Source organism: Erpetoichthys calabaricus, chromosome 15, assembly GCF_900747795.2.
Source record: "Erpetoichthys calabaricus chromosome 15, fErpCal1.3, whole genome shotgun sequence".
Classification (NCBI taxonomy): Eukaryota; Metazoa; Chordata; class Cladistia; order Polypteriformes; family Polypteridae; genus Erpetoichthys; species Erpetoichthys calabaricus.
In genome coordinates this window covers 71,177,147-71,202,237 of record NC_041408.2, presented here as the reverse complement: position 1 = coordinate 71,202,237, position 25,091 = coordinate 71,177,147, and the positions used below count along the sequence as shown (strand labels likewise).

General features: G+C 40.8%; 1 protein-coding gene across 3 annotated transcripts in view; it reads left to right on the top strand.

Annotated features, from left to right (window-relative positions):
• ryr2a (ryanodine receptor 2a (cardiac)) overlaps positions 1–25,091 on the top strand; it is a 657,734-nt gene that overhangs the window by 279,090 nt on the left and 353,553 nt on the right. For all 3 annotated transcript variants that reach the window (XM_051919561.1, XM_051919560.1, XM_051919559.1), the window contains exon 4: positions 19,911–19,985. In XM_051919561.1, the coding sequence (XP_051775521.1) occupies positions 19,911–19,985 (75 nt within the window). The remainder of the gene's footprint in view (positions 1–19,910; positions 19,986–25,091) is intronic.

Below are 25,091 nucleotides of genomic sequence, written 5' to 3'. Positions count from 1 at the left end.
AAAATGGATGGATGATTGTTATCTGCTGTCTTTATAAGAAGTTTGTTTAACCTTACAGTTTATTTTAGTATGTATGGTTATTTAACAGATTTTTCTAATTGATTAACTGCAAAAGACCCCAATTTAAATAATCATTAAAAAAATAAGGCATCTGCGGTGGGTTGGCACCCTGCCCGGGATTGGTTCCTGCCTTGTACCCTGTGTTGGCTGGGATTGGCTCCAGCAGACCCCCGTGACCCTGTGTTCGGATTCAGCGGGTTGGAAAATGGATGGATGGATGGAAAATAAGGCATGTGAATTTCCCATTGGGATTAATAAAGTATCTATCTATCTATCTATCCATTAATCTCTCTCTATATATAAAATCCAACGTCTGTCTGTCATCTTTTCACGAGAGATGTACTTAAAAGATTTAAATCAGGTTTTTTTCTATAATGTGCTTGAACATTCTGGTTGATTTTGTGACCTATTTCATTGCGCTAACTATCATAGTCCGCTTGCAGTCCTAATTAGTCCGGGAGAAATGCAGCGGCCCAGCCTTGGGGCATTCCATACCTCCGCTTAGCTAGCGAATGACAGAAAGTCTTAACGGATTTAGATAATTTTTTTTTCTATAATTTGCTTGAATATTCCGGTTGATTTTGCGACTTCTCTCATCATGCTAACAATCTAAGTTTGTTTGCCAGAGTGATATATTCATGCTAATCCGAGACAGAGGCTTGATGTGAGTAGTACGGAGCTGGGCAGGGCCCACCTCAATGTCCTGTTTCACTACTACGCAAGTGGAGCCACAGGGGATAGCTAGTTCTTGTATAAACGCTTCCAGGAAAAATCCATGTACATCATAAGCAAGAAATGCAAGTCACATGAGATAGGGTTATTGAAATGAAGATCTGCCTCTCCCCCTCATTCATTGGTCAAGAGCCCTTCCTACAAATGCTATGTGCTCTCTTCTGCCCAATTAGGGTACAGAAGGGCTGGCATTACTGCTGTGTAGAGAGTTTCAGCTTGTTCATCATTAAACAAATACTCATGAGTGATCTGGGCAGAGAATAACAATCAAAAAAAATGTAAAGCCTGTGGAGAAACGTTCATATGTTGTGAAAGCAATGAGTGCAAAGCTGATGTTTATCTGAGGGTTATTTGGAGCGCTAGTAGATTTTGGTGCTGGTCTATACCACACATCACAGATATTTTATCTTATGTGAACACTTTGTTTCAAGCTAAACACTTGTTTTTGGTTCCCAGTATGTAAAAATGCTAGCAAAACATTTTTATTAACATGCTAGCAAATGGAGTGGGTCAGCTGTGTGCTTCAATTCCTACTAAAACATGAAATGTAGGATTGTCTGATGAACTGGTCTTATTTGCAGTTTATGTTTGAATGCTGTTTGATTGCTGCATTTAGCAGTTTTATGTTAAAATAACAATTTTATTTTGTTTAGATTCTACTATAAATGTATACCATTTAAAGGCTCATTAGGGCAGGGCCATCTTAACAGCATTATAGACCCCCGGGCAAAGCAGTGCACTGGCGCCCCTACCTACACAACCACTCACAGCAATAAAAAGTGAAATGGTCGATAAAAGCATGTATTTATTGTGTTGGTACTTCCAAATAAATCAGTGTTTAAACATTAAAAAACATACTGTACAGCAAAGATTAATCAACACAAATGTTTGAACAATATAACATCAATCCATCCATCCATCCTCTTCCGCTTATCCGAGGTCGGGTCGCGGGGGCAGCAGCTTGAGCAGAGATGCCCAGACTTCCCTCTCCCCGGCCACTTCTTCTAGCTCTTCCAGGAGAATCCCAAGGCGTTCCCAGGCCAGCCAAGAGACATAGTCCCTCCAGCGTGTCCTGGGTCTTCCCCGGGGCCTCCTCCCGGTTAGACGTCCCCGAAACACCTCACCAGGGAGGCGTCCAGGAGGCATCCTGATCAGATGCCCGAGCCACCTTATCTGACTCCTCTCGATGCGGAGGAGCAGCAGCTCTACTCTGAGCCCCTCCCGGATGACTGAGCTTCTGACCCTATCTTTAAGGGAAATCCCAGACACCCTGCGGAGGAAACTCATTTCAGCCGCTTGTATTCGCGATCTCGTTCTTTCGGTCACTACCCATAGCTCATGACCATAGGTGAGGGTAGGAACATAGATCGACTGGTAAATTGAGAGCTTCGCCTTGTGGCTCAGCTCCTTTTTCACCACGACAGACCGATGCAGAGCCCGCATTACTGCGGATGCCGCACTGATCCGCCTGTCAATCTCAATATAACAATATAACACCAAAATTTCAACATATAAATGATACTCAATTGGTGAACCATACAGACGGAGATGGCACAGTATGAAATTACTATGAATTATCCATCCATCCATTTTCCAACCCGCTGAATTCAAACACAGGGTCACAGGGGTCTGCTGGAGCCAATCCCAGCCAACACGGGGCACAAGGCAGGAACCAATCCTGGGCAGGGTGCCAACCCACTGCAGGACACACACAAACACACCAAGCACACACTAGGGCCAATTTAGAATCGCCAATCCACCTAACCTGCATGTCTTTGGACTGTGGGAGGAAACCGGAGCGCCCGGAGGAAACCCACGCAGACACGGGGAGAACATGCAAACTCCACGCAGGGAGGACCCAGGAAGCGAACCCGGGTCTCCTAACTGCGAGGCAGCAGCGCTGCCACTGCGCCACCGTGCCGCCCTACTATGAATTATTTATTATTAATCAAGTGTTCAACACAAACATTTGCCAAATTTCTTTGCAGAGAATTGAGTTGAAGTGACATTAACATATACGCTTTTACGTTATGTAGTGCTTGAGAGGTTACAGAGGTGACCGTGATACTAAATCAGAGGCGAATGCCAATGTCCACTTGTAACACAATAACTAATATTTATAGTTTAGTATAGTATTGTATTTATTTATTGACAGCGGGTCACAACATACATAGATTAGCATGGGGCCTCTATACTTGTGGGGCCCCCAGGCAACTGCCCAGCGTGCCCATGCGCTAAGACGGCCCTGCATTAGGGTTGTTGTAGTCTTTTCATATTTTAAGTAAGATGCATCAATTAGTCTTAGTTGTACTCCAATGTGCAGTACTTTTGTTTTACTTTTATTTTTGTCTTGATCCTTATTAGAATACAAAATTGCTAATGTTTAACAGGCTTGGGAGAATGCAGATTTGATGTATTTTTCCAAAAAAAAAATAAGTCAAGTAACTTGGTAGCACGGTGGTATAGAGAGGAGCATTGCCATATTACTGTACTGGCAGACTTGGTTTATTCCCAGGTGGGGTGCCTTTTGTGTGGAGTATTCCTGAAGGTTCTAGAAGGTTTCCTCTCACCATCAACTGCTATCTCTGAATTGCTCTGCCATAAATACCTGCATGAATGTTGTTTGTGACGGGCTGGTGTCTCATCCAGAGTCAGTCCCTGCCTTGTCGTGGTTACTGCAGTGATGGGTAATGCCTCCGCGTATCTTAAATAAATAAAAAAAAACAAAACAGTGCACACCAGTGGGCACACATGTCTCCCAAGAGTGATTTGAATCACCTGCGTGGTGGGGGACTAGCTGTTATTTTGCAGTCAATGTCCATTCATTATTTGACATCTGTTTGGTAAAGCTGTTCTCTTTTTCTGTTTCTTTTCTTTAACAGAAATTTATGATGAAGGTAAGCAACTCAAATTTATCACCCTTCTTCCCCAGCTCTGCTGTGGCTGTATATCCCACAATGCTTATCTGTGTGCCTGACACTTTTCATTTTCACATTCACCCTCACCAAAACCTTGTTGGTTCACCTTTCTCAGTTGGCAGCTGAAAAACAGCATGCAGGGGTTGCTTTAATAAATATCTTATTTCAGAATCAACATTAATATTTTATATCCAGCAGCATTATAGCACGGAATATTATTTTTGTGAGTAAATTGTGGAGAATTTTAACATTTTACTTCTGTAGAATGGTGTAGTTTCCAGCTGTTTTACTTCATAAAAACATATTATTGTTGTATCTTTATAAATATGCCCATAGAATAGATTTTTTTCTATTTTCTGCCATTGATTATGACAGTACTTACAACTATTTTCTAATACAATACAATACAGTACAATACAATTTATTTTTGTATAGCCCAAAATCACACAAGAAGTGCAGCAATGGGCTTTAACATGCCCTGCTTCTTGACAGCCCCCCAGCCTTGACTCTCTAAGAAGACAAGGAAAAACTTCCAAAAAACCCTTGTAGGGAAAAAATGGAAGAAACTTTGGGAAAGGCAGTTCAAAGAGAGACCCCTTTCCAGGTAGGCAGGGCGTGTAGTGGGTGTCAAAAAGAAGGGGTTTCAATACAATACAATACACAGAACAAAACACAAGTAATCCTCAATACAATATGATAGTAAAATAAAAATATTACACGTACAGAGCAGAATTTAACAGTAGATGATATCCCATAATATGATTTGGAGTCCTGGTGACCTCAGCCATCAAGCTGCCTCCCCCTATTGGCCATTCCACAGCTGAGACAGCGCTTAGACAGCCAATCCAATGAAAGGACCCTTTTTCTAATGAAAGAGTGCACTTTAATATTTAAAAAGTACTACATATCTGTGTCACAGATATCATCCACAGTATTAAACTGTCCCTAAATGTCCAGTGAATTTCCATACAAATTTGAAAGCCTTTCTAAATTCATGTTTTCACTGCCCTTAAAGGTTATTGAGTATAGATTGATAAGGAAAATGGCAAATTTATCCATTTAAAAATAAATCTACAACACAATGAAGAATGCAGGTGAAGGGGTCTGAATACTTTCTTAACCCACTGTTTGTTGAAGGCACATTAGCAGCTGGGGTTCAGTTAGTTGACTACCTGTTTCAACTACAAACAGTAGTGAAATGTGAGAGTAGGCAGGAGAGGCCAAAAGAGATAGATAGATAGATAGATAGATAGATAGATAGATAGATAGATAGATAGATAGATAGATAGATAGATAGATAGATAGATAGATAGATAGATAGATAGATAGATAGATAGATAGATAGATAGATAGATAGATAGATAGATAGATAGATAGATAGATAGATAGATACTTTATTAATCCCGAGAGCTGTGAAGTGAAAGAAAGTGAGAGAGAACATGACTGTAGGGTGGGTACCCAGGGGGCCTACAGCTCCCCAAACCCCGGACACTACAGACACAGAGGCCAAGTCCAGCACACAACACACCTTTATTCAGCTGTGGGAAACGCTTTTGTCTCGCTTCCCACAGCAGTACACAATACAGAGCATCAAATATTAAACACCAGTCCTTTTTCATCCTCTCTCTCTCAATTCTCCACTCCTTCTTCCACAGGCTTCGGGCTCCCTGAATGGAAATACCCGGAAGTGCTCCAGGTGTTCCAGAATCTCCTTCCGGCTGCACTTCCGGGTTTGTTGGCAGCCCTGCAGAGGATGGTTCAGCCGTTCTCCATGCTCTCCCTGGTGGTGGCCACGGGCCCCAGCAGAGTTGATCTTCCATGCTCCAAACCCGTGTCACTGTAGCACACCAGGGGGGCTGCCCTCTGTCTTCCCAGGGGAGGTATTGCCCCATGTAAGCTCCTTCCCCCGGTCCTTCCATTATGGAGGCGTACCAGCTGGGTAAGAATCCCAGCTGTCCGTTACAAGGGGTACAACTACGGTGAGAGGATCAGCCTATCTGGGGTCCTTCAACCATAACCAGCTCCCAGCAATGGTAGTCTCAGAAGAAAGCAATTTACTTTAAAAAAACAAAAAGGACAAGATGTGAAAAGACAGTACGTTTATAAGAAACTGCTGACCAAATGTGTGTACTTTAGCTTTTGTGTATTCTGTATATGCAGCTTAAAAATAAGCACAGTATTTACAGGCATGTCACACAGTGACGATGTGTGTTCAGCTTCATGCTCCCATCTCCTTTTTGGGAGCTCTTGAACCCGACACCATCAGTAATGTAACCGGATGAGCTGGACAGTGAGGACACCGACGAAGCACGGGGAAGGTGCAAAAAGGTACAAGAGTGCTTTTATTAAAAACAACAAAACCAAATCAGTGACCAAAACAGTGCAGTGCTTCTAAAAGTCAAATAAATAAATAATCCATTAAAACAGTGAAAATGTGGAGGTTCAAATCCAATTGGAGCAGTCCATTAAAAACAAAACCCGGTGCCTTCTTCAGCTGGCGGCTCCCCTGCTTCTCCCATCCGGGCCATGCACCAAGGGAGTCGCCCTACCTGCAGCTGACCTTCTCCTTCTAGTCTGCTCACCTTGCGGCCCCTGGCTCTGTAGGGCTTTCTAGACTGACTTGGGTTCCCTAGCGACCAGGACGCTCACGTTGGGGCTTTCACCTCCGAAGCCTCCTGACTCCCACTACCTTATTCAGCGAGCCAACCACCTTCCGGTCGCTCCTGCTCCTCCAAAGTGCTCAGCAGGATCGACCACTTTGTGCTGTCCCCCCCCAGGTGTCAGCCAAACACCCCACTAGGGCTCATTTCTCAGCTGCCTTCTCTGATCAGCGAGCCTGCCCTTTCGCACGCATGCATGCACTGACTCCTTCGCTTCCAGTGTCTTCATCTTTCACCTCTTCTAACCTGCGTTCTTTCGATCTTTCTTCTCCCTCTCTGCACTCGCGCTTCTCCTATTTATTATGGGGACGTGGCACAGGTGCGGAGATTAGCAGCGCCCGGCATCAATTACGGATACGGACGATTCCCCACCTGTGCACTTAAGCGAGGAAACGCCCGCATCACGTAGCGTCTGAGAACCGCTCCGACCACACTACCATGCCCCCTCTATAAGCCACAAGTGCAGCGATTATTTATTTAAAAACTGTCCTTTTCATCTGAGCCGTGTGGACCCACTATACCACACACACACACCATACCCCTGATAAATCTACTGTATCTTGGATAGGGCTCCTGGTTGCCATCTTACAGTTCCTGTATACTAATAACTATATACCTCAAAGTTATTGTTTCCTTAGCTAATGAATACATTCAACTATTAACTGCAGACAGTTTGGTGTAGCGATTAAGGCTTTGGACTTCAAACCTGGAGGTTGTGGGTTCAAATCCCATTACTGACACCGTGTGATCCTGAGCAAATCGCTCAACCTGCCTGGGCTCCAATTGAAAAAACATAAGAAACGTAACCAATTGTATCATAAATGTCGTAAGTTGCCTTGGATAAAGGCGTCAGCTAAATCATTAAATGTAGTTGCCCAAACACGGCCCTTACAAAAGCAGGATGTTTTCAAGGTGATGGCCAATTCTCAATTCATCAGTGACGGTGTTGTGTGTGAAGGTTCAGGAAGGGCTGCCGTTTCTAATACATTCCTGCTGGGCTATCTTGGTACCTGCTGCCATTTAAATCTTTAGTCTTGCTTCATGTCTCTTTGATATTTACATGCAAGCTATCTCCTGGCACCTGCCTACCTGCTTTAAACACCATTGTCTGCATACAGTATATAATGCTTTTACTGACTGAGAACTTAATTGTGTGGGAAGGACAGTTGTCCTTAATAAAGTACATAGTTATTGTATGCTATGGTTTATTGTACAGTATATTATGGTTTTGTCTGTTTGTGCACACTGTCTTGTCTTATTTGCACCATGCATACACTGTGGTCCTGAGCTTCATCATTTCATGTCTCTGTATACTTGAATATGGTTGAAATCACAATAAAGTTTACTTGGACTTTGTCTATCATAAATACAGTATCTATCTATTTGAATAATATGACCATATGTTCTTAATACAATGATTATGTAACACTTTCTGAAGAAATCTGCAGTAACGAGACTGTGTGCCGTAGAGCGGTGTTGCTTAAGGAGGCCAATGGTCTGTCTGAAAATGCATTCATCAGTATAGGGATTTCAAGGAGGAAGTGCTTTTTTCCCCCATGTTTACGGGGAAAGGTGGGCAGCAACCAAGGGTCCTAGGTGTTTGTTTGGATGGGCGTGTAGATGCTAAAGATCCACTAAGGACACAGCAATATACTACATCCATTCTTCTGGAGGCTATTTTTGACAAGTGCAATTATGAGTAACACAATGGCTCAGTAAAAAAATTAAGCAACAACATAAATAAGTGATTATCACTTTGTTTTGCTATGTATTTATTTATTTTATTTTACTATAACTGATTAAAAATTGTTGTTCAGTTACAGATCTTCAGTTCAGGATTTTTTTAACAATTTGAATCTTTTCTGCTCCAGTTATGCTGTGTTAATTTTTCTTAGATTCTTGCTATAGAACAAATCTATTATGAGAGGTCCCCCATATGGCAGAGAAGAGCATAAAGTGTGTTCAAAGCTAATTGTTTTGGCACTTCAGTGTTTTTGAATGCTGATTAATAGTCAGATCAATAAAAAGTCACCTAATTACATAGAGTTCAGGGTAACATGGCATTTTAGCGAACGAGTAATAGCTGATATTAAAGTCTCAAGACTACTCACGAATGTGAATCAGCTTATTCAGTTAACCTAAGGAGACATCATATACACAAAAATAGGTCAATACCACTCTCCGCTGATTCCCCAACGAATTCACAAGAGATAGATGCTAAAATCAGCACTTCAGGAGAATGCCAAACAGCCTGAAATCCTCTTGCTGTCTCTATTGAAACTGCACACCTACTTAAAAATTTATAACATCTCATTTACCTTTTATAGCCCCAGCTATAGAATATGAACATTTAGGTTTCATTAAGAGAACATGAAGTTCAGCAAAGTACAATCTCAGCATAAGCCACAGCATTTCGCTGCTCACACTGTCATATTCTGCAGATGTACAGTAAAGTAGCATTTACGTGTATGGTTTTTGTTTTTATCAATTTGATTTTTATCATTATCATTAATTTGATCATCTTCTGCTTAAAGTGTCATGCTGTTACAATGACATTTGTTTTTCGCTGCCGCAGCAGTTGCTTGGGACATGGCGGTGCAGCAAGAGAAATTAATTTTTATTTATGTAATAAAAATATATACACCTTCACTTTGAACAACATAACACAAAGAAAAAGGAGCCCTTACATGCTGTAACAAAAGGCGCTATATGGGCGCCTGGCCTGACACAGATGGACACGGAGGCACATGTAAAATAAATAAACTTTTATTTTTCTTCACCTGTGGGGCACGTCTTCCCTGTAATCCCCACAGGCATAACACAGTGCACAAACACCAAATTAAACACACCGCAAAGCACTCTTTTTCTTCCTCCACCACTCCTCTCAGACACAGGCAACCTCGTCCTCCTCCTCCCGATTCTGGCCCCTGAGTGGTGGTTGCTGGGCCCTTTTATAGTCCACCTGGAAGTGCTCCAGGTGGTTGATTGCCGAGTTCCGGCTGCACTTCCGGGTGTGGTGAATACGCTGCTCATACGGGCTCAGGAGTCCCAGCTGCAGCACCCCCTGGCAGTGCCTGCGGGACCCAACAGGGATGCACCCAACTCCAATTTCCATGGAGCCCTGCGGCAAACTGAGGCACCATTCCAACCCAGGTGGGCGGCCATCTAGCGTCCAGGGAGAGGTATTGCACCGCCCAGGGCTGCTGCCCCTGAATATAAAGTGAAGGGGCGTCCCGGCTGAGCATAGACCCCGGCCGTCTGCCACAATGTATATAGTGCTTTTTCTCACCACTCTAAGCAGTTTACATAGAGATTGGGAAATCACCTCAGCCACCACCAATGTGCTGTACCCAATTGGATGATGTGGTGGCAGTCATTTTTGTGCCAGTATGCTCACCACACATTAGCTAATAGGTCATGAAGAGGTCAGAGAGATAGTTAACCAATTAGAGACAGGAGATGATTAGGGGGCCAGAATGACTAGGCCGTGGTGGGCAATTTAGCTTGGACATCTAGATGTACTCTACTCCTGCCGAAAGGTGCCCAGTGGTCTTTTATAACCACAGACAGTCAGGACCTCGGTTTTACAGCACAGTGTCCTCATCACTGCACTGGTGCATTGGCAGCCATACAATAACCACAGGGTACGTGCTGTCTGTTGGCCTCACTATCACCTCTTCCAGCAGCAATCCAAGCTTTAGCTAGCCAAGTACTGTCTGGGCCTGAACATGCTTAGCTTCAGGTGAATTACCTGCTCTGAGGAGCATGTGGTATGGCTGCTGGCAAGCACTCATTTTATTTCATAACACATGGGATATAGAAGATGTACTGTATATAAAAATTCAGATCAATAGACAAACAACATAAAACATTAATCTATGCTGAAGAGATGTGTTTCTGCTATCGAGAGGCTGTGGTTGTATGAATTATATTTCCCCTTTTAAGTCTTTTGCAAAGAATCCTACTTGGAAATATTATATATTGTGGACTGTTTCTTTATTTTTTGTAAGATTTGAAAGGTTCCTGATCTGTTAGCCAGATAAATGGAAAAAACGGATACATCGTGTCTTGTTTAAAACTTTATTAGTGTATCCATACTTTGACTGAAGCTAGCTTTTCCTGTCCCAGAGTTTGTAGCTTGTGTGTAATGAGTGAGTGAACGTGTGAGCAAGAGTGTGTGTGCGCGTGTGTGTGTGTGATGTCACACAGACCGTCTGAATCAACAGTGTGTCTGGGCCAGTAGCTGCAAATTTAATGAAAGGAGCTCATAAACACCTTTATCTATCTAACAGGTTATTAGTTACAGCTGAAGTAAAACTAACAACCAGAAATTCATATACTAATAGGTTTTCTGTTTATTTCCTTGACAAGAAGCTATAAACACTATTAACGTTGGAAACCATAAGTGCAAAGCAGTAATGACATGTAGTCTTTTTCCAGTTCCAGTCATTTTAAGAGCTGGAGGGGATGCCCTGCTCTGTGTAAGGAGATCACACTTTCATTTTTGTCACACATTTTGGTGTTTGTGTGTACTGAGTTGTCACATGGTCATTTTCTCTTGATAGTATAAAGTGTCTCTACCGAGAACTAGTGATCAGTTGTTCATTCTTCTTTCAACAAGGTAACCACATTATTATATGAATGGTCTCTATTGTTTGTATGCTATGCATTTCTTAGCAAAGCTGGATTGTATGCAGTATTCGTGCCCAATTACATTACAGCCTGCCTGTTTTCTGTGGCTAGCACTAGAATAAACCTTGACGGGTGCTCAAACCTTTGTTATGGGTCACTTCTTAATTAGTCAAGAATCTTCTGCAAAGAGCAGAAACTAATTGTCTTGATTTATAAATTGTAGTCTGTAATCAGGAACTTGAAAGAGCTGAAAAAAATCTGCCAAGAGGAAAGAGCAAAACACGCAACCAGCTGCTGTGCAAAACTGGTTATTTTAAAAGTTGATTTATAGCAAATTATTCCAAACTATCATTTTTATTGCAAACTCCCTGGTCAAGAAAGTACAGAGTAGGAAAGGCAGGTTTTAGAACTGTGAAATCCAGGGGGTGCCACAAAGCCCCAAACCACAAACACACAAAATAAGTCCTGAGTTCAAATTAAAATACCTTAAACGAAACAGTTATATAAGTTATCTCTTCTCTTCATCGCACTGCCACTCTTCCAAGGAGAGTGTTGCCTGTTTCCCCTTCTAACTCTAACCTACCTGGGTAAGTCAGTGAGTCTCTTTTATTGAAGACCCAGGAGTACTTCTGGTGCCAGGGTTTTGCCCGTTGGTGGCTCTTCCAGGCCATACGAAGCAGGTTTGCGCTGTCAGACAACAATTCTCGGCATTCCCTGTGGGTGTCTGAATGGATACTGAGGCCAAGGGATGCTGCCACCTAGTGTAGGGGGGACAATATCCTGTATATATTGCTGTCCCTTGTCCTTCCACACTATTGGTGTCCTGGCCAGGTAAGGATTCCAGCTCAAGTCCAGCTGGGACACCTGTCAGATGTGAAAGTATCCGTCCGAATAAAAATAAATTTGCAATCTTAAAGTTAATCTTAAAGTCATTAACACATTTTTCAGATAAGAGCTCTAGTCTATGTTGAATAATACATTATTCCAATCTACTCTCTATATATAAAATCCTAAGCCTAAAAGTGCAACGATTTTGTGCAACGATTTTACATGACTTTTTATGTCACGTTTTTTGCCACTCTTTAAATTGGACTTATTTTAAAACCTACATATATATGTTTGGTATCATTCTTTTCAGAATTTATCGAACTTTAATATGATGTTGTTGGATTTTCAGATTCTTATTCCATTTTTAAATTATAAAGTAAAAAATATCAAGAGACTTTGCGGCAAAAGATTTAACCACACCCGCGGCCGGAAAAAAAACACAAAGAGTAGGACACCTGCTGTACAGGCTTTTAAATGTTCGAAGCACCGCATGAGATGCAGATCACCTGGCACAGCAGCAGCAGAAAGCCAGCAGCTGATTGAGCAAAGAGGAGGTAAAAAAAACTGTATTTGTTTCCCATTGTATCACCGTTTAAGAGGGGGTTTCAAACGAGCAACTGCGTGTCCTTGGGTTGCGATTAGCCCCCTTCTTCGCAACGTGTACAGCAGAAATGTTCAGAAAAAGGGGGTTGGTGAGTGAAGCGAGCAGGGGGTAACCCCATAGTAATGTTATAAAATATATACTTTAAAGTAACTATGTAACTGCAGCTGGAAAGAGAAACAATGAACTCTGGGTAAGTTTTAATTTTTAGATCCCTTAAGTTTCTGTTTTCTTTCCATCTACAGTACATGGTCAGTTTGTATTTGTTTCCAAGACTTATTTACAAGACAAGTCTGGGATCATTGATCACACAGCAAGCCTAAAGACAAAGGTATGAAAATGAAGAATAAAACATTCTAAAGAAGATTAAGAAATAATTCACAACTTTCCTCTGTAGTTTTAATAATCAAGAAATGAAAGCTGTAGCACACTGCCTTAACAATGGTTAGAAAAGCTTGATAGCAGACTCACTTGTCAGCAGGACAATACCAAACCAGCAATGGAGTGAAGAAAAAGTTCTGATCACAGTTCATCAGTTGGCTTGATTTATATATTGTGGTCTACTAACAGAAACTTGAACAGGCTGAAGAAAAAATCTGGCAAGTGGAAGAAGCAAAACTCAGAACCAGACAGAGTGTACACCTGGTAGACTCGGACCCTAGGAGATGTAAATCTGTTAATGAGGCAAAAAATGGCTCAATGAAATGTTAAATTGTGAGGTCAGAATACCAATATACAGTATGTAGCAGATTCCAGTTTTTGAATTTATAGTATTTGCTGATTAATAAATGATACTGCCTATAACATTTTTCTTCTTGACCTTCTAGATCATTTGGTTTTGCAATAATAGAGAATGGAACAATATGTGATAAGTATCAATGGTAACTCTAGAGCAGTGGTCCCCAACCTTTTTGACACCAAGGACTGCTTTACTAGAAGCAAATTTTTTTCAGGGACCAGTGGGGGTGGGGGTTGGAGTCTTGGGGTTTGTGGGCTGATTATGGGCTGGTTCGTAGGGCAGTTTTATACACAATTTACATTATATTTCTATTATTGTTAAGTTATAATTTAGTAATAGAAATTATACAGCTTACCATAATGCAGAATCAGTGAGAGCCCTGAGCTTGTTTTCTTGCAACCTGACGATCCCATCTGGGGACGATGGAAGACAGTGACACGCAAAGTGTGTTGCTTATGTTCAGTTTACTCCGTAATCTCATTTTGGTTGCTGTCACTGCAGAAAACATTGCCTCACAAAGATAGGATGTTGGAAATGGAAGCAGCTTCAATAGCTTCTTCCGCGTTATTTTAATCTTCTCCTGTCTACAAGTTATGCTGATGAGAATTTTTCTCAGCATTTACTTGTGATAATACGCTTTCAGAGTGCGAATGATGCCCAAATCCAATGGCTGAAGCACTGCCGTGCAATTGGGTGGGAAGAATTCAACACAAACGTTATCTAAATGCAGAAGCAAGTTGTGGGAAGCACAGTTATCAATCAGAAGCCAAATCATCCTTTTCTTCTTCTTCATATTGTGAGGTTTCTGAACTCTTTTGGGATCCCCCCACCCAACGGGAACAACATGCTGAAGTGCGTCCCAAAGTGTAATTCCCGCGTCTGTGTAAGATTGTTTGTCCGTTACCGGGGCAAGGCAACGGCAGGCTCACAGTGTGTTGTCCCATTGACAGAGGTCCCAAGAGAGTTTAAAAACCTCACATTTTCTTGAATGAGTTCCACATTAATAGGAATGTTTCTTGAACGAGCATCATTGAACCACATAAAAACGGCTTTTTCGGCGTCTTCAAATGCAGCAGTTCGCATACGTTTGCGAACCAAGATTTTTCTTCTTTTTTGCATATAACAAAGACATATATGCATTGCATTTGTCATTCCAACAGATTGCACATCACAAACATTAACACTGTTATCGTTTTTTCATGTCTGCCGTTTCTATAGGAGGGTGACAATGAGTTAAATTCCAATGGATGTTTTTCAGATGTTGACGAGCGATAAGCAAAAGGTATCACTGAAAACCACCAAAAACAAAAACAGCAAAAAAACGGTACGAGGAAATTTCGAAGAAAGAACATTTTTTTACAGTGTTTCTGTTTGGGGATTGTTCTGCAAATGTGCACAACTGAGCTGCGACCACAGAACTACTGTAACTGCTCTGTGGACGATTCATTCAAGTATTTCAAGGTCACTTCGTTGTAATGGAAGTATCTGCTGCTGAATGTACTTCGTAGTAATGAGATTTCTATAGACTGGTGTCATATGGGGAAACTGTCAGAAACATAAAAATACTTTGTTGTAATACTCTCTCACCTCGGTCTCTCTCCTCTTTCTGTGCCGCTGCAAAGCCCCGCCCACCTAGCATTCTGAAAAGTGTCCTCAGTGAAGGGGGCAGCCTTTTTGCTGTAGACCTTCACTGAGTGAGTCTCCATTGCTGGCAGTTCTCTCGCGGCCCGGGTGTCAGACGGCGGCCTGGTAGTGGGCCGCGGACTGGCGGTTGGGGACCCCTGCTCTAGAGCATTTGAAAATTTTTAAAGGGTTTGATTCATTTTGCAAGGCATTAAATATAAACACACAACATTTTGTTTAATGAACTAAAGTCGAGATTTAAAGGTCCTTATTCCCCTACTCTCCACCACACTACTTGGTTATTTATTCCAAGTGTCTATGGCTCTTTTCATGAAAAAAAAACTTTCTAACATCTGTGGAAAATCTATACTTAGCAAGTTTCTAACTGTGTCCCCGTGTTCTTGATGGAGGGTTTATTTTAAAGTTATTTTGAAGGGATCCACAGTGCTAATTCCTTTCATATTTTTAAACACTCCAATTATGTCACCTCTTAGTTTTAATTTGTTTAAACTGAAAAAGTTCAACCCCTTCAATTTTCCCTCATAGCCCATCCATGTCAGTCCTGGAATCAGTTTAGTTACTCTGTGCTGAACTTTCTCTAGTGCTGCTATATCTTTTTTGTAATATGGAGACTGGTATTGAACACAGTACGCCACGTAAAGGCTCAGTAGTGCGTTATATAACTTAAGCATAACCTCCTTTGACTTCTAATCCATACATCGTGATATGTATAGCTCAACATTCTACTAGCTTCCTTGGTTGCTTCTGTATATTGCAGTGGTTCTCAATCTGTGGGGCAGGCCCCCCTAGGGGGGTGCAAAATAACAAAAGGGGGGGCACAAAGATGTGAAAAAAAGAAAACAAGAATCAAAAATATGAAAAATACATCTATTGAAACCAAAGCAAATTAACTTAAACTACATTCTGATACTAGAAAAATAAATATAGAGTTAGATAAATGTCGATAAAAGTTAAGTAGCTATAATAAAATATACATCTATGATATATCATTAATTAAAAAAGAACAAATTGGTATTAGTGGGCTCCTTTCAAAAAAACGTTAGGGGGGGGCGCTATTAAAACTGTTATGAAAACTCTGGTCGCAAATACTTAAAAGTTGAGAAATGCTGGTATATTGTCTGCATGTTGATAGTGATAAGGCCACAGTAACTCTCAGAGACTTTTTATAAGTGGTACTTTCAAGTTTCAGACCTCTGCTTGTGTATTCCAATCCAACATTTACTTACAAATCTGCCACAAATCTACCCAAGCCTGTGTGCTGTCAAAGTCCCTCTGTAACAGTTTAGACAATTCCACATTATCTGCCCTTCTACCTACTGAAGTTTGGTATCAACTTCTAATTTAATCAGGCTATTGATTATATTTGATTATATTTTTGTCCAGTTTATTTCTATATTGCGAGGTTTCTAAACTCTTTTTGGACTCCCCCCAACGGAACGACACACTGAAGAGCATCCCGAAGTGCGATCACAGTGTCTGTGCAAGACTGTTTATCCATTGCCGCGGCTCGCCGCTGAAGCAAATCCAAGCCCATCGCAGTCACGATATAAGCGGCTGTTGTCAATGGGTGATGCAAGGAAAATTATAAATGCAGGGAACAATATTACTTGGCCACTAACCTGGCCACGACCCTGCCTGACTGCTGTGTCTGTGCAAAGGAGAGTGGCAGATCCCACTACAGTAAATAATCGTGTTGTTCCTGTTTCAAGCTAAATAAAGCTGGTTTTGCTAAAGTAGTGAGACTCAGCCTTGTGTTTTGGGGTGCAAGACAGGGACTCTCACATCACAATATATTTTAAAAAAGCATCAGCCCCAGCACTGACCCCCGGGGGACATCACTTTCAACAGCACCTCATTCTGAAAAAGTTGTCTTCACCGTAAACCTTTACTTCCTGTGTTTGAGCCAATTATGTACCCTCCTACAGACCCTGCCCTAATGTCCCACTTCTTTTAATGCTTAATAGAGGTTAGACAGTGATATTGTTGGAGTGTTTGCAAGGTCAAGGTCTGCGTAGTTTAAAAAAAATAAAAGGTGACCCCCCCCCACAACTTTTGCCATCCACAGCGAATACCTAGTTTGCCTAAATGGTTGAGCTACGCCTGTTGGTGATGACCAAGAGTGGGTGTTTCAGAGAGGAGATGCATATTAAGTTTTTGTGTCCCTAAAATTCCCACATTTATTATATACAGTACATGTGCAAAGGTATACTAATACTGTACAAGAAACTAGCACAGCTGAGCCCACTGATACTGTCCGTTAACCGGAAGTGGTGCTTTACTTTTTATTAATGCAGCTGCAGAGTCCGATTTATTCAACTTTACTTTTATAATAATTGTTCAATATATTATTAATTTGATTTGTTATTGATGGGTCTTTAATGTACATAATAAAAAAATATAATCATTGTCTTGCAGTTTACTCCTCAAATATCCATCCCCATATCTGAGTGTACAAGAAAGTCTAGGGGAGACCACTCCCGATTTTTTGTACTGCATTCACCAGTGCTTTATGGTTTTGAGCTGAACAGGTGCTGTGCCAGGGTGTTTTACAGCTAACGAGGACTGACTCTACTGTGCCCCTGTAGATGTTAGTGAGGACTGAAGGAGAAAACTGAGCTTACCTCAGATGTCTGTGGAAGTAAAGTCTTTAAAGCATTGGTGAGCCTTGTTGAGAAGGGCTACCATATTTTGTATCCACTTTAGTTAATCAGTGATGGTCAATTTCTCATTTCTTCCTTCTGAAGTCTTTGACATTAAGTGTGCGATTGTTGTTTTGGAACTACTGAGTCAGCAGGTGAACCCCTTCTTTGTGAGCTGTCTTGTTATTGTTGGCAATCAGGCCTATGATTGTGGTATCATCAGCAAATTCAATGATTGAGTTTGCGTTGTGTTAAGCCATACATTCATAGTTATACAAGGAGTACAGGAGGAGGCTCAGCATGCTACCCTGTAGAGTTCCTCTGTTGAGAGTCATTGTGAACAATGTAATATTGCAAGTTAGGAAGTCCAATATCCAGTTGGAAAGGGAAGCACAAAGTTCCAACTTGAGGATGTAGTGTTATATACAGTATGTAGACCTATAATCTATAAACAGCACTCTGACATAACAGTTATCTAGATGTACCAGGATGGTATTAGGTGTGAAGGATATGGCATCTTCTATGGGCCATTTGAGGATATACAAACTGCAGATTGTGACTATCTGGAATATTCAGTTTAGTGTCTTTTAGTACCAGTCTCTCACAGCACTTCATCATAACTGGAGTGAGAGCCACCAGTCTGTAATCATCCATCTGTTATCCAACCCGCTATATCCTAACACAGGGTCCGGGGGTCTGCTGGAGCCAATCCCAGCCAACACAGACCGCAAGGCAGGAACAAACCCCGGGCAGGGCACCAGCCCACCACAGGGCACACACAACCACACACCAAGCTTACACTAGGGTCAATTTAAGATTGCCAATCCACCTAACCTGCATGTCTTTGGACTGTGGGAGGAAACCCACGCAGACACGGGGGGAGAACATGCAAACTCCACGCAGGGAGGACCCAGGAAGCGAACCCGGGTCTCCTTACTGCTGTGCCACCGTGCCGCCCAGTCTGTAATCATTCATTGTATTTTCTTAGGCACAGGTGTTAATGTCCTTTTGATGGAAGTAGAGTCTACTGGTTCTCTCAGTGAAATATTAAAGATGTCGCTGAAGATGTCGGCTAATTGGTTGTAACACGTCTTTCAAATGCACCCTCAAATTCTGTCCTGACTGGATGCCTTATGGTGACAAATTTATCAAGAAATCCTCTTTACATCATGCACTGAAAAACAGAAGGATGAATCATTTGTTGCTACAAACCATAAAATAGTGGACTGATTGTTATCATGTTTAAAGCTAGCATAGAAGGCATTAAATTCAACATGGAAAGAAAATGTGGATGAGATTGGATTAGCTTTTACTTTATAATCCATAAGCATTTCTAAACCCTGTGCATTAATCATCCATGCTGCTATAGTAGGCTTACAATTTATCCCCATTGGGGCAGGTGGCATACTGATGATATTCAGGGTAAACAGTCTTTAATTTTGCTTTGTTAAAGTTCCCAGCAACAACAAACTATCATTCAGGATATACAGTAAACATTAATATTTTGCAATAATGTTGTGCAGATCATTCAGTGCATTGTTGATATTAGATTATGTAAGTATGTAAAGAGTGACCAGAAAATGCTAGAGAATTCCACTGGAAGATAAAATGGACAACATCTGATTATTAAATACTCCAGATCAGGTGAACAGTTAACATTCATGAACCATGCCTGTCTTTTGTGACAGTTCAGTACGATCCATAAGAATGCTAGAGAAAACATGAGGATGTATGGTGGTGCCTGGCGTTTCAGGGGTTTACCACGTTTCTTAGAAACTAAAAACACGGCAGTTTATGATGTCTCCCAGTGAGCCAGTCATGCCTGAATGTCATCTAGCATATTAATGACCCAATGCATGCTGGCTAGAAGAATGCCTGGCATAGAAGATTGGCTGCCGGTGTGTTTTGCTCTGGCTTGGAACACCCTGTTTAATAATTATTTTATCCAGTAATTCCTACTTGATTCATCTTCATTGGCTAGGATGCCTATAACTAATGACAGCAACTCAAAGTTTAATAGGCAAAAAGTCAAACCCTGTGAGGAGAAATGCACAACACGCTGCCACTCACTGACTCCATGCTCTTTCAATTTTAATTCTTTAAACTGTTCCAATGCTCTATTTGATTATACTGTATTACACTCTATTGGACTGCTGAGCTCTTGAACCATCAGAAAAGAGGTGACAAAGAGTATGTGCATTTTGCCGAGTTCTTGCCTACTGTGCAGTTGGGACCAGCAGCTTGGAGTGGAGTTGGTAGTGGATGATATTTATAGGCTACCTTTCAATGGTAAAAGAGAGAAAAGTACTTATATACAGTAAATTTGGGCTGGTTTGTCTGTATGGTTCATGTATATTTGAAATAATATTTATAAATAAATAGCTGTGTGCTTGGAAATGTAAAATAAAACCCTTTTTGTGTTGCATTTTAAGCATGTTTCTTCATGTTTCTATACAGACTGCACAGGGAGGAGGTCATCGAACACTTCTCTATGGACATGCTGTATTACTCAGGCATTCTTACAGTGGAATGGTACGTTTGTTTTAATATTATATTATGCAGAAACACTAATTCATTTTTAAATTTACATTTCTGGGTAGATGCATATGATAGCAACATTTTTTCTCCACTCTGATCTCATTTTTAAATTCCTATTATGGGTTTCTTCTTGTTGTAATATGTGAATTTCCATTATAATGATGCCATGATACTCAAAGCTGTCAAGAACATAAATATATTAAGATTAACTTACTTCTCCTGTAAGGGACTCAATGGCAATAACCTAATTGATCAGACTGATCTTCCTGAACTCCATCAACAGTCTCCAGCTCCATCCAGGTGATATCTGGGTACTCTTAGGTCATCTGCCAGATACAGTCTATCCACTGTGTTCTGAGTTTATGTCTGGATCTCTTCACAGTGGGCTATGTTTAGATATACCAACTGTGGAAATACTCACCAGGTGCTCAGAGCATTTTGTTTGTCTTCTCTTGATTTAGTGGATGAGTTTTTCCATTCTGAGATCCTCTGGGATTGTCAAACACATGTCCTTGTTTCAGAGAAAGAATAAGCAACACTGCAGAGGAAGTTCTTAAGCAGGTTTTTTCTGTCACTGCCGACATTTATTACCAAAGGTGAAGCTGAAGACTAACTGGTAAATGAGAACATAGTCTGAGGACTTTGCTCTCGCTTCACTGTCACCATCCAATAATGTACAGTAAATGCCACTACTCTTTTCATCTTTCCCATGAATTTGATTTGCCTTTGTGAAATAAAACATGTTCCAAGACACCTGCAGAGATTAAACACAATCTTTTCGTCAAAGAGCTATGACCTCCGCCTCAGGATGTAGAAAAGTATTTCAAAAATACTTAAAATATTTAAAATCTGAATAGTATCTGATCAAAGGATGATCAAGGACTAGGAAAGACAATATGAGCTGACATGCAGAAGTAAGCATTGGACATTATTCATTGGAAGATCTGAGAAGTAGAAAAGCAAAATCTTGAAAACAATCACAATATGCATTGTATATAATACATTGTATATGTAAGGTCAATATATAAATGACGTTAATTCTATTTATTTTGAACTATTAACCTGTTTATAGTTGAAATGTCTGTTTTTTGCCAATTTTTTTCAATTTCTGTCTGCAGAATAACCGTATGCTATATAATTACACAAAAATGAACATCTGAAAATTCCCAAATGGAGCAAATAAGGTTTAGGATGTCCTCAACACACATTCACAATACTATATTACTGATCTATACTCATCACTGTGTCTTAGCCCAGGAATTCCTGATGTTGCAGCTAAGCACTGCCTGCCAGTCTCAAACCTAGACGCTTCAGGTTAGAAAGATGCTGTCCTATCTTGGTGGGCCATAAAAAGAGACCTCCCCATGCTTTGCAGATGTTACATCTTCTGAGTTGCTGCAGAATGCTTGTATGTGTGCAGAAATATAATGGCTCTTGCACAGCTCCCTGCTGCTACACATATCTGGACTGTTACACACTGCCACACATATTGACGCTTATGGAAGAATTCAGTAGGATTTCTGGATTTGGAATTAAGTCAAACATAATAATATTCTAACCATTTATCTTTGCTTTTCTCAGAACAGTTAAAATATTTTGAAGTTATAGTTATAAAAAACTAACAGATCTTTTTAGATTTAATTATGCCATATAACAGAATGCATCAAAGAAGATGTTAATAGTCCTCTCTACATCTCACATTAGTTCAGTATTTCTTAAACTTTATGGACTCTGGAGCCCTATACAATAAAAATAAAAATGTAAAAAAAATGAAATTATAAAAAATCAGTTATATCTTAATCAAGATTTTATATATACTGTATATACAGTATATATATACAGTGCATCCGGAAAGCATTCACAGCGCATCACTTTTTCCACATTTTGTTATGTTGCAGCCTTATTCCAAAATGGATTAAATTCATTTTTTTCCTCAGAATTCTACACACAACACCCCATAATGACAATGTGAAAAAAGTTTGAGGTTTTTGCAAATTTATTAAAAATAAAAAAACAGAGAAATCACATGTACATAAGTATTCACAGCCTTTGCTCAATACTTTGTCGATGCACCTTTGGCAGCAATTACAGCCTCAAGTCTTTTTGAATATGATGCCACAAGCTTGGCACACCTATCCTTGGCCAGTTTCGCCCATTCCTCTTTGCAGCACCTCTCAAGCTCCATCAGGTTGGATGGGAAGTGTCGGTGCACAGCCATTTTAAGATCTCTCCAGAGATGTTCAATCGGATTCAAGTCTGAGCTCTGGCTGGGCCACTCAAGGACATTCACAGAGTTGTCCTGAAGCCACTCCTTTGATATCTTGGCTGTGTGCTTAGGGTCGTTGACCTGCTGAAAGATGAACCGTCGCCCCAGTCTGAGGTCAAGAACGCTCTGGAGCAGGTTTTCATACAGGATGTCTCTGTACATTGCTGCAGTCATCTTTCCCTTTATCCTGACTAGTCTCCCAGTCCCTGCCACTGAAAAACATCCCCACAGCATGATGCTGCCACCAACATGCTTCACTGTAGGGATGGTATTGGCCTGGTGATGAGCAGTGCCTGGTTTCCTCCAAATGTGAGTTCAATCTTTGTCTCATCAGACCAGAGAATTTTCTTTCTCATGCTCTGAGAGTCCTTCAGGTGCCTTTTGGCAAACTCCAGGCGGGCTGCCATGTGCCTTTTACTAAGGAGTGGCTTCTGTCTGGCCACTCTACCATACAGGCCTGATTGGTGGATTGCTGCAGAGATGGTTGTCCTTCTGGAAGGTTCTCCTCTCTCCACAGAGGACCTCTGGTGCTCTGACAGAGTGACCATCGGGTTCTTGGTCACCTCCCTGACTAAGGCCCTTCTCCCCCGATCGCTCAGTTTAGATGTCCGGCCAGCTCTAGGAAGAGTCCTGGTGGTTTTGAACTTGTTCCACTTATGGATGATGGAGGCCACTGCGCTCATTGGGACCTTCAAAGCAGCAGAAATTTTTCTGTAACCTTCCCCAGATTTGTGCCTCGAGACAATCCTGTCTCGGAGGTCTACAGACAATTCCTTTGACTTCATGCTTGGTTTGTGCTCTGTCATGAACTGTCAACTATGGGACCTTATATAGACAGGTGTGTGCCTTTCCAAATCATGTCCAGTCAACTGAATTTACCACAGGTGGACTCCAATTAAGCTGCAGAAACATCTCAAGGATGATCAGGGGAAACAGGATGCACCTGAGCTCGATTTTGAGCTTCATGGCAAAGGCTGTGAATACTTATGTACATGTGCTTTCTCAATTTTTTTATTTTTAATAAATTTGCAAAAACCTCAAGTAAACTTTTTTCACGTTGTCATTATGGGGTGTTGTGTGTAGAATTCGGAGGAAAGAAATGAATTTAATCCATTTTGGAATAAGGCTGTAACATATCAAAATGTGGAAAAACTGATGCGCTGTGAATACTTTCCGGATGCACTGTGTATATATATATATATATACAGCATATATATATATATATATATATATATATATATATATATATATATATATATATATATAAAATATACATTTACATATATAATATACACATTTGCAGTATATATTCATATACTATTAAAAACATTTTTAGCATTGCAAATATAAATAAGGAGGAAGTGCTGCATTCTATGGCACAAATCATCATTATGTGGGGTCAGGATCGTTAAGCATAGCTTTAATGTAGGTTTCCTTTTTTTGCCTATTTTGATATTTTGTTTCTGTTGGAGTGCAGTTGAAAATCTACTTTCATATAAGCATGTAGAAGTGAACTGGAACCTAAAATGGCATCCAAGTGTTTGGGCCCCCTTGCTTAAAATATCTGTTACTGTGAATAGTTAAGTGAGCAGAAGATGAACTGATCACCAAAAGGGACAAAGTTAAAGGTGACACATTTCTTTAATATTTTAAGCAAGATTGCATTTTTATTTCCATTATTCACAGGTACAAAATAACAAAGTAATGAAAAGGGCATGAAGCAAAAGTTTAGGCACCTGATTTAGTAACATCTCCTTTGGCAAGTATCACTGCTTATAAAAGCTTTTTGTAACCAGATAAGAGTCTTTCAGTTCTTACTTGGGCATTTTTTGTCCATTCGTCATTGAAAAAAGCTTCTAATTTTGCAAGATTCTTGGGCCATCCGGCATCCACTGCTCTTTTGAGATCTATCCACAGATTTTCAATGCTGTGACTGTGAGGGCCATGGCGAAACCATCAGCTTGCACCTCTTGAGGTATTCCATTGTAGATTCTGAGGTGTGTTTGAGATCATTATCTTGTTGTAGGACCCATCCTCTTTTTAACCTCAACTTTTTTACAGATGGTGTGATGTTTGCTTTCAGGATATGCTGGTATTTATTTGAATCCATTCTTCCCTCTACCAATAACATGTTCCCTCTGCCACTGGCTGCAACATAAGCCCAAAGCCTGATCGATTCACCACCCTGCTTCATAGTTTGGAGACATGTTCTTTTTCTGGAATTTGGCACCCTTTTGTCTCCAAACATACCTTTGCACATTGTGGCCAAAAAATTCTATTCTGATTACATCAGTTTCCAAAATGCACCAGGCTTGTTTAGATGTTCATTTGCAAACTTCAGGCACTGAATTTTGTGGCTTAGACTTCCTAATTTGCAGTATTACATTGTTGACAATGAACCTTAATAGAGGAACTCCACAGTGTAGCATGCTGAGTCTCCGTTTGTACTCCTTGTACAACTATGATTGTATGGCCAAACACAACACAAACTCCATCATTGAATCTGCTGATGATACCACAGTCACAAGCCAACAATGACAAGACAGCTCACAGAGAAGATGATTGGTATTCCAATAAGACAACCACCCCAAGCATAAATTCAAAATGACACGGGAGTCACCTAAAAATAATAATGTTAATGTCCTGGAATGGCAAGATACCGATCTCAGTCTAATTGAGAATTTATGACTGGACTTATAAAAGGCTGTTTCCTCACTTTCCCCATGCAACCTGAGCTTGAGCAGTTTTGCAAAGAATGGGGGAAAAAATGCCAGATGTGCAAAGCTGTTCCTGTTCACGCAGAATTGCTTCCAAACGTACATCTTCTAAATACA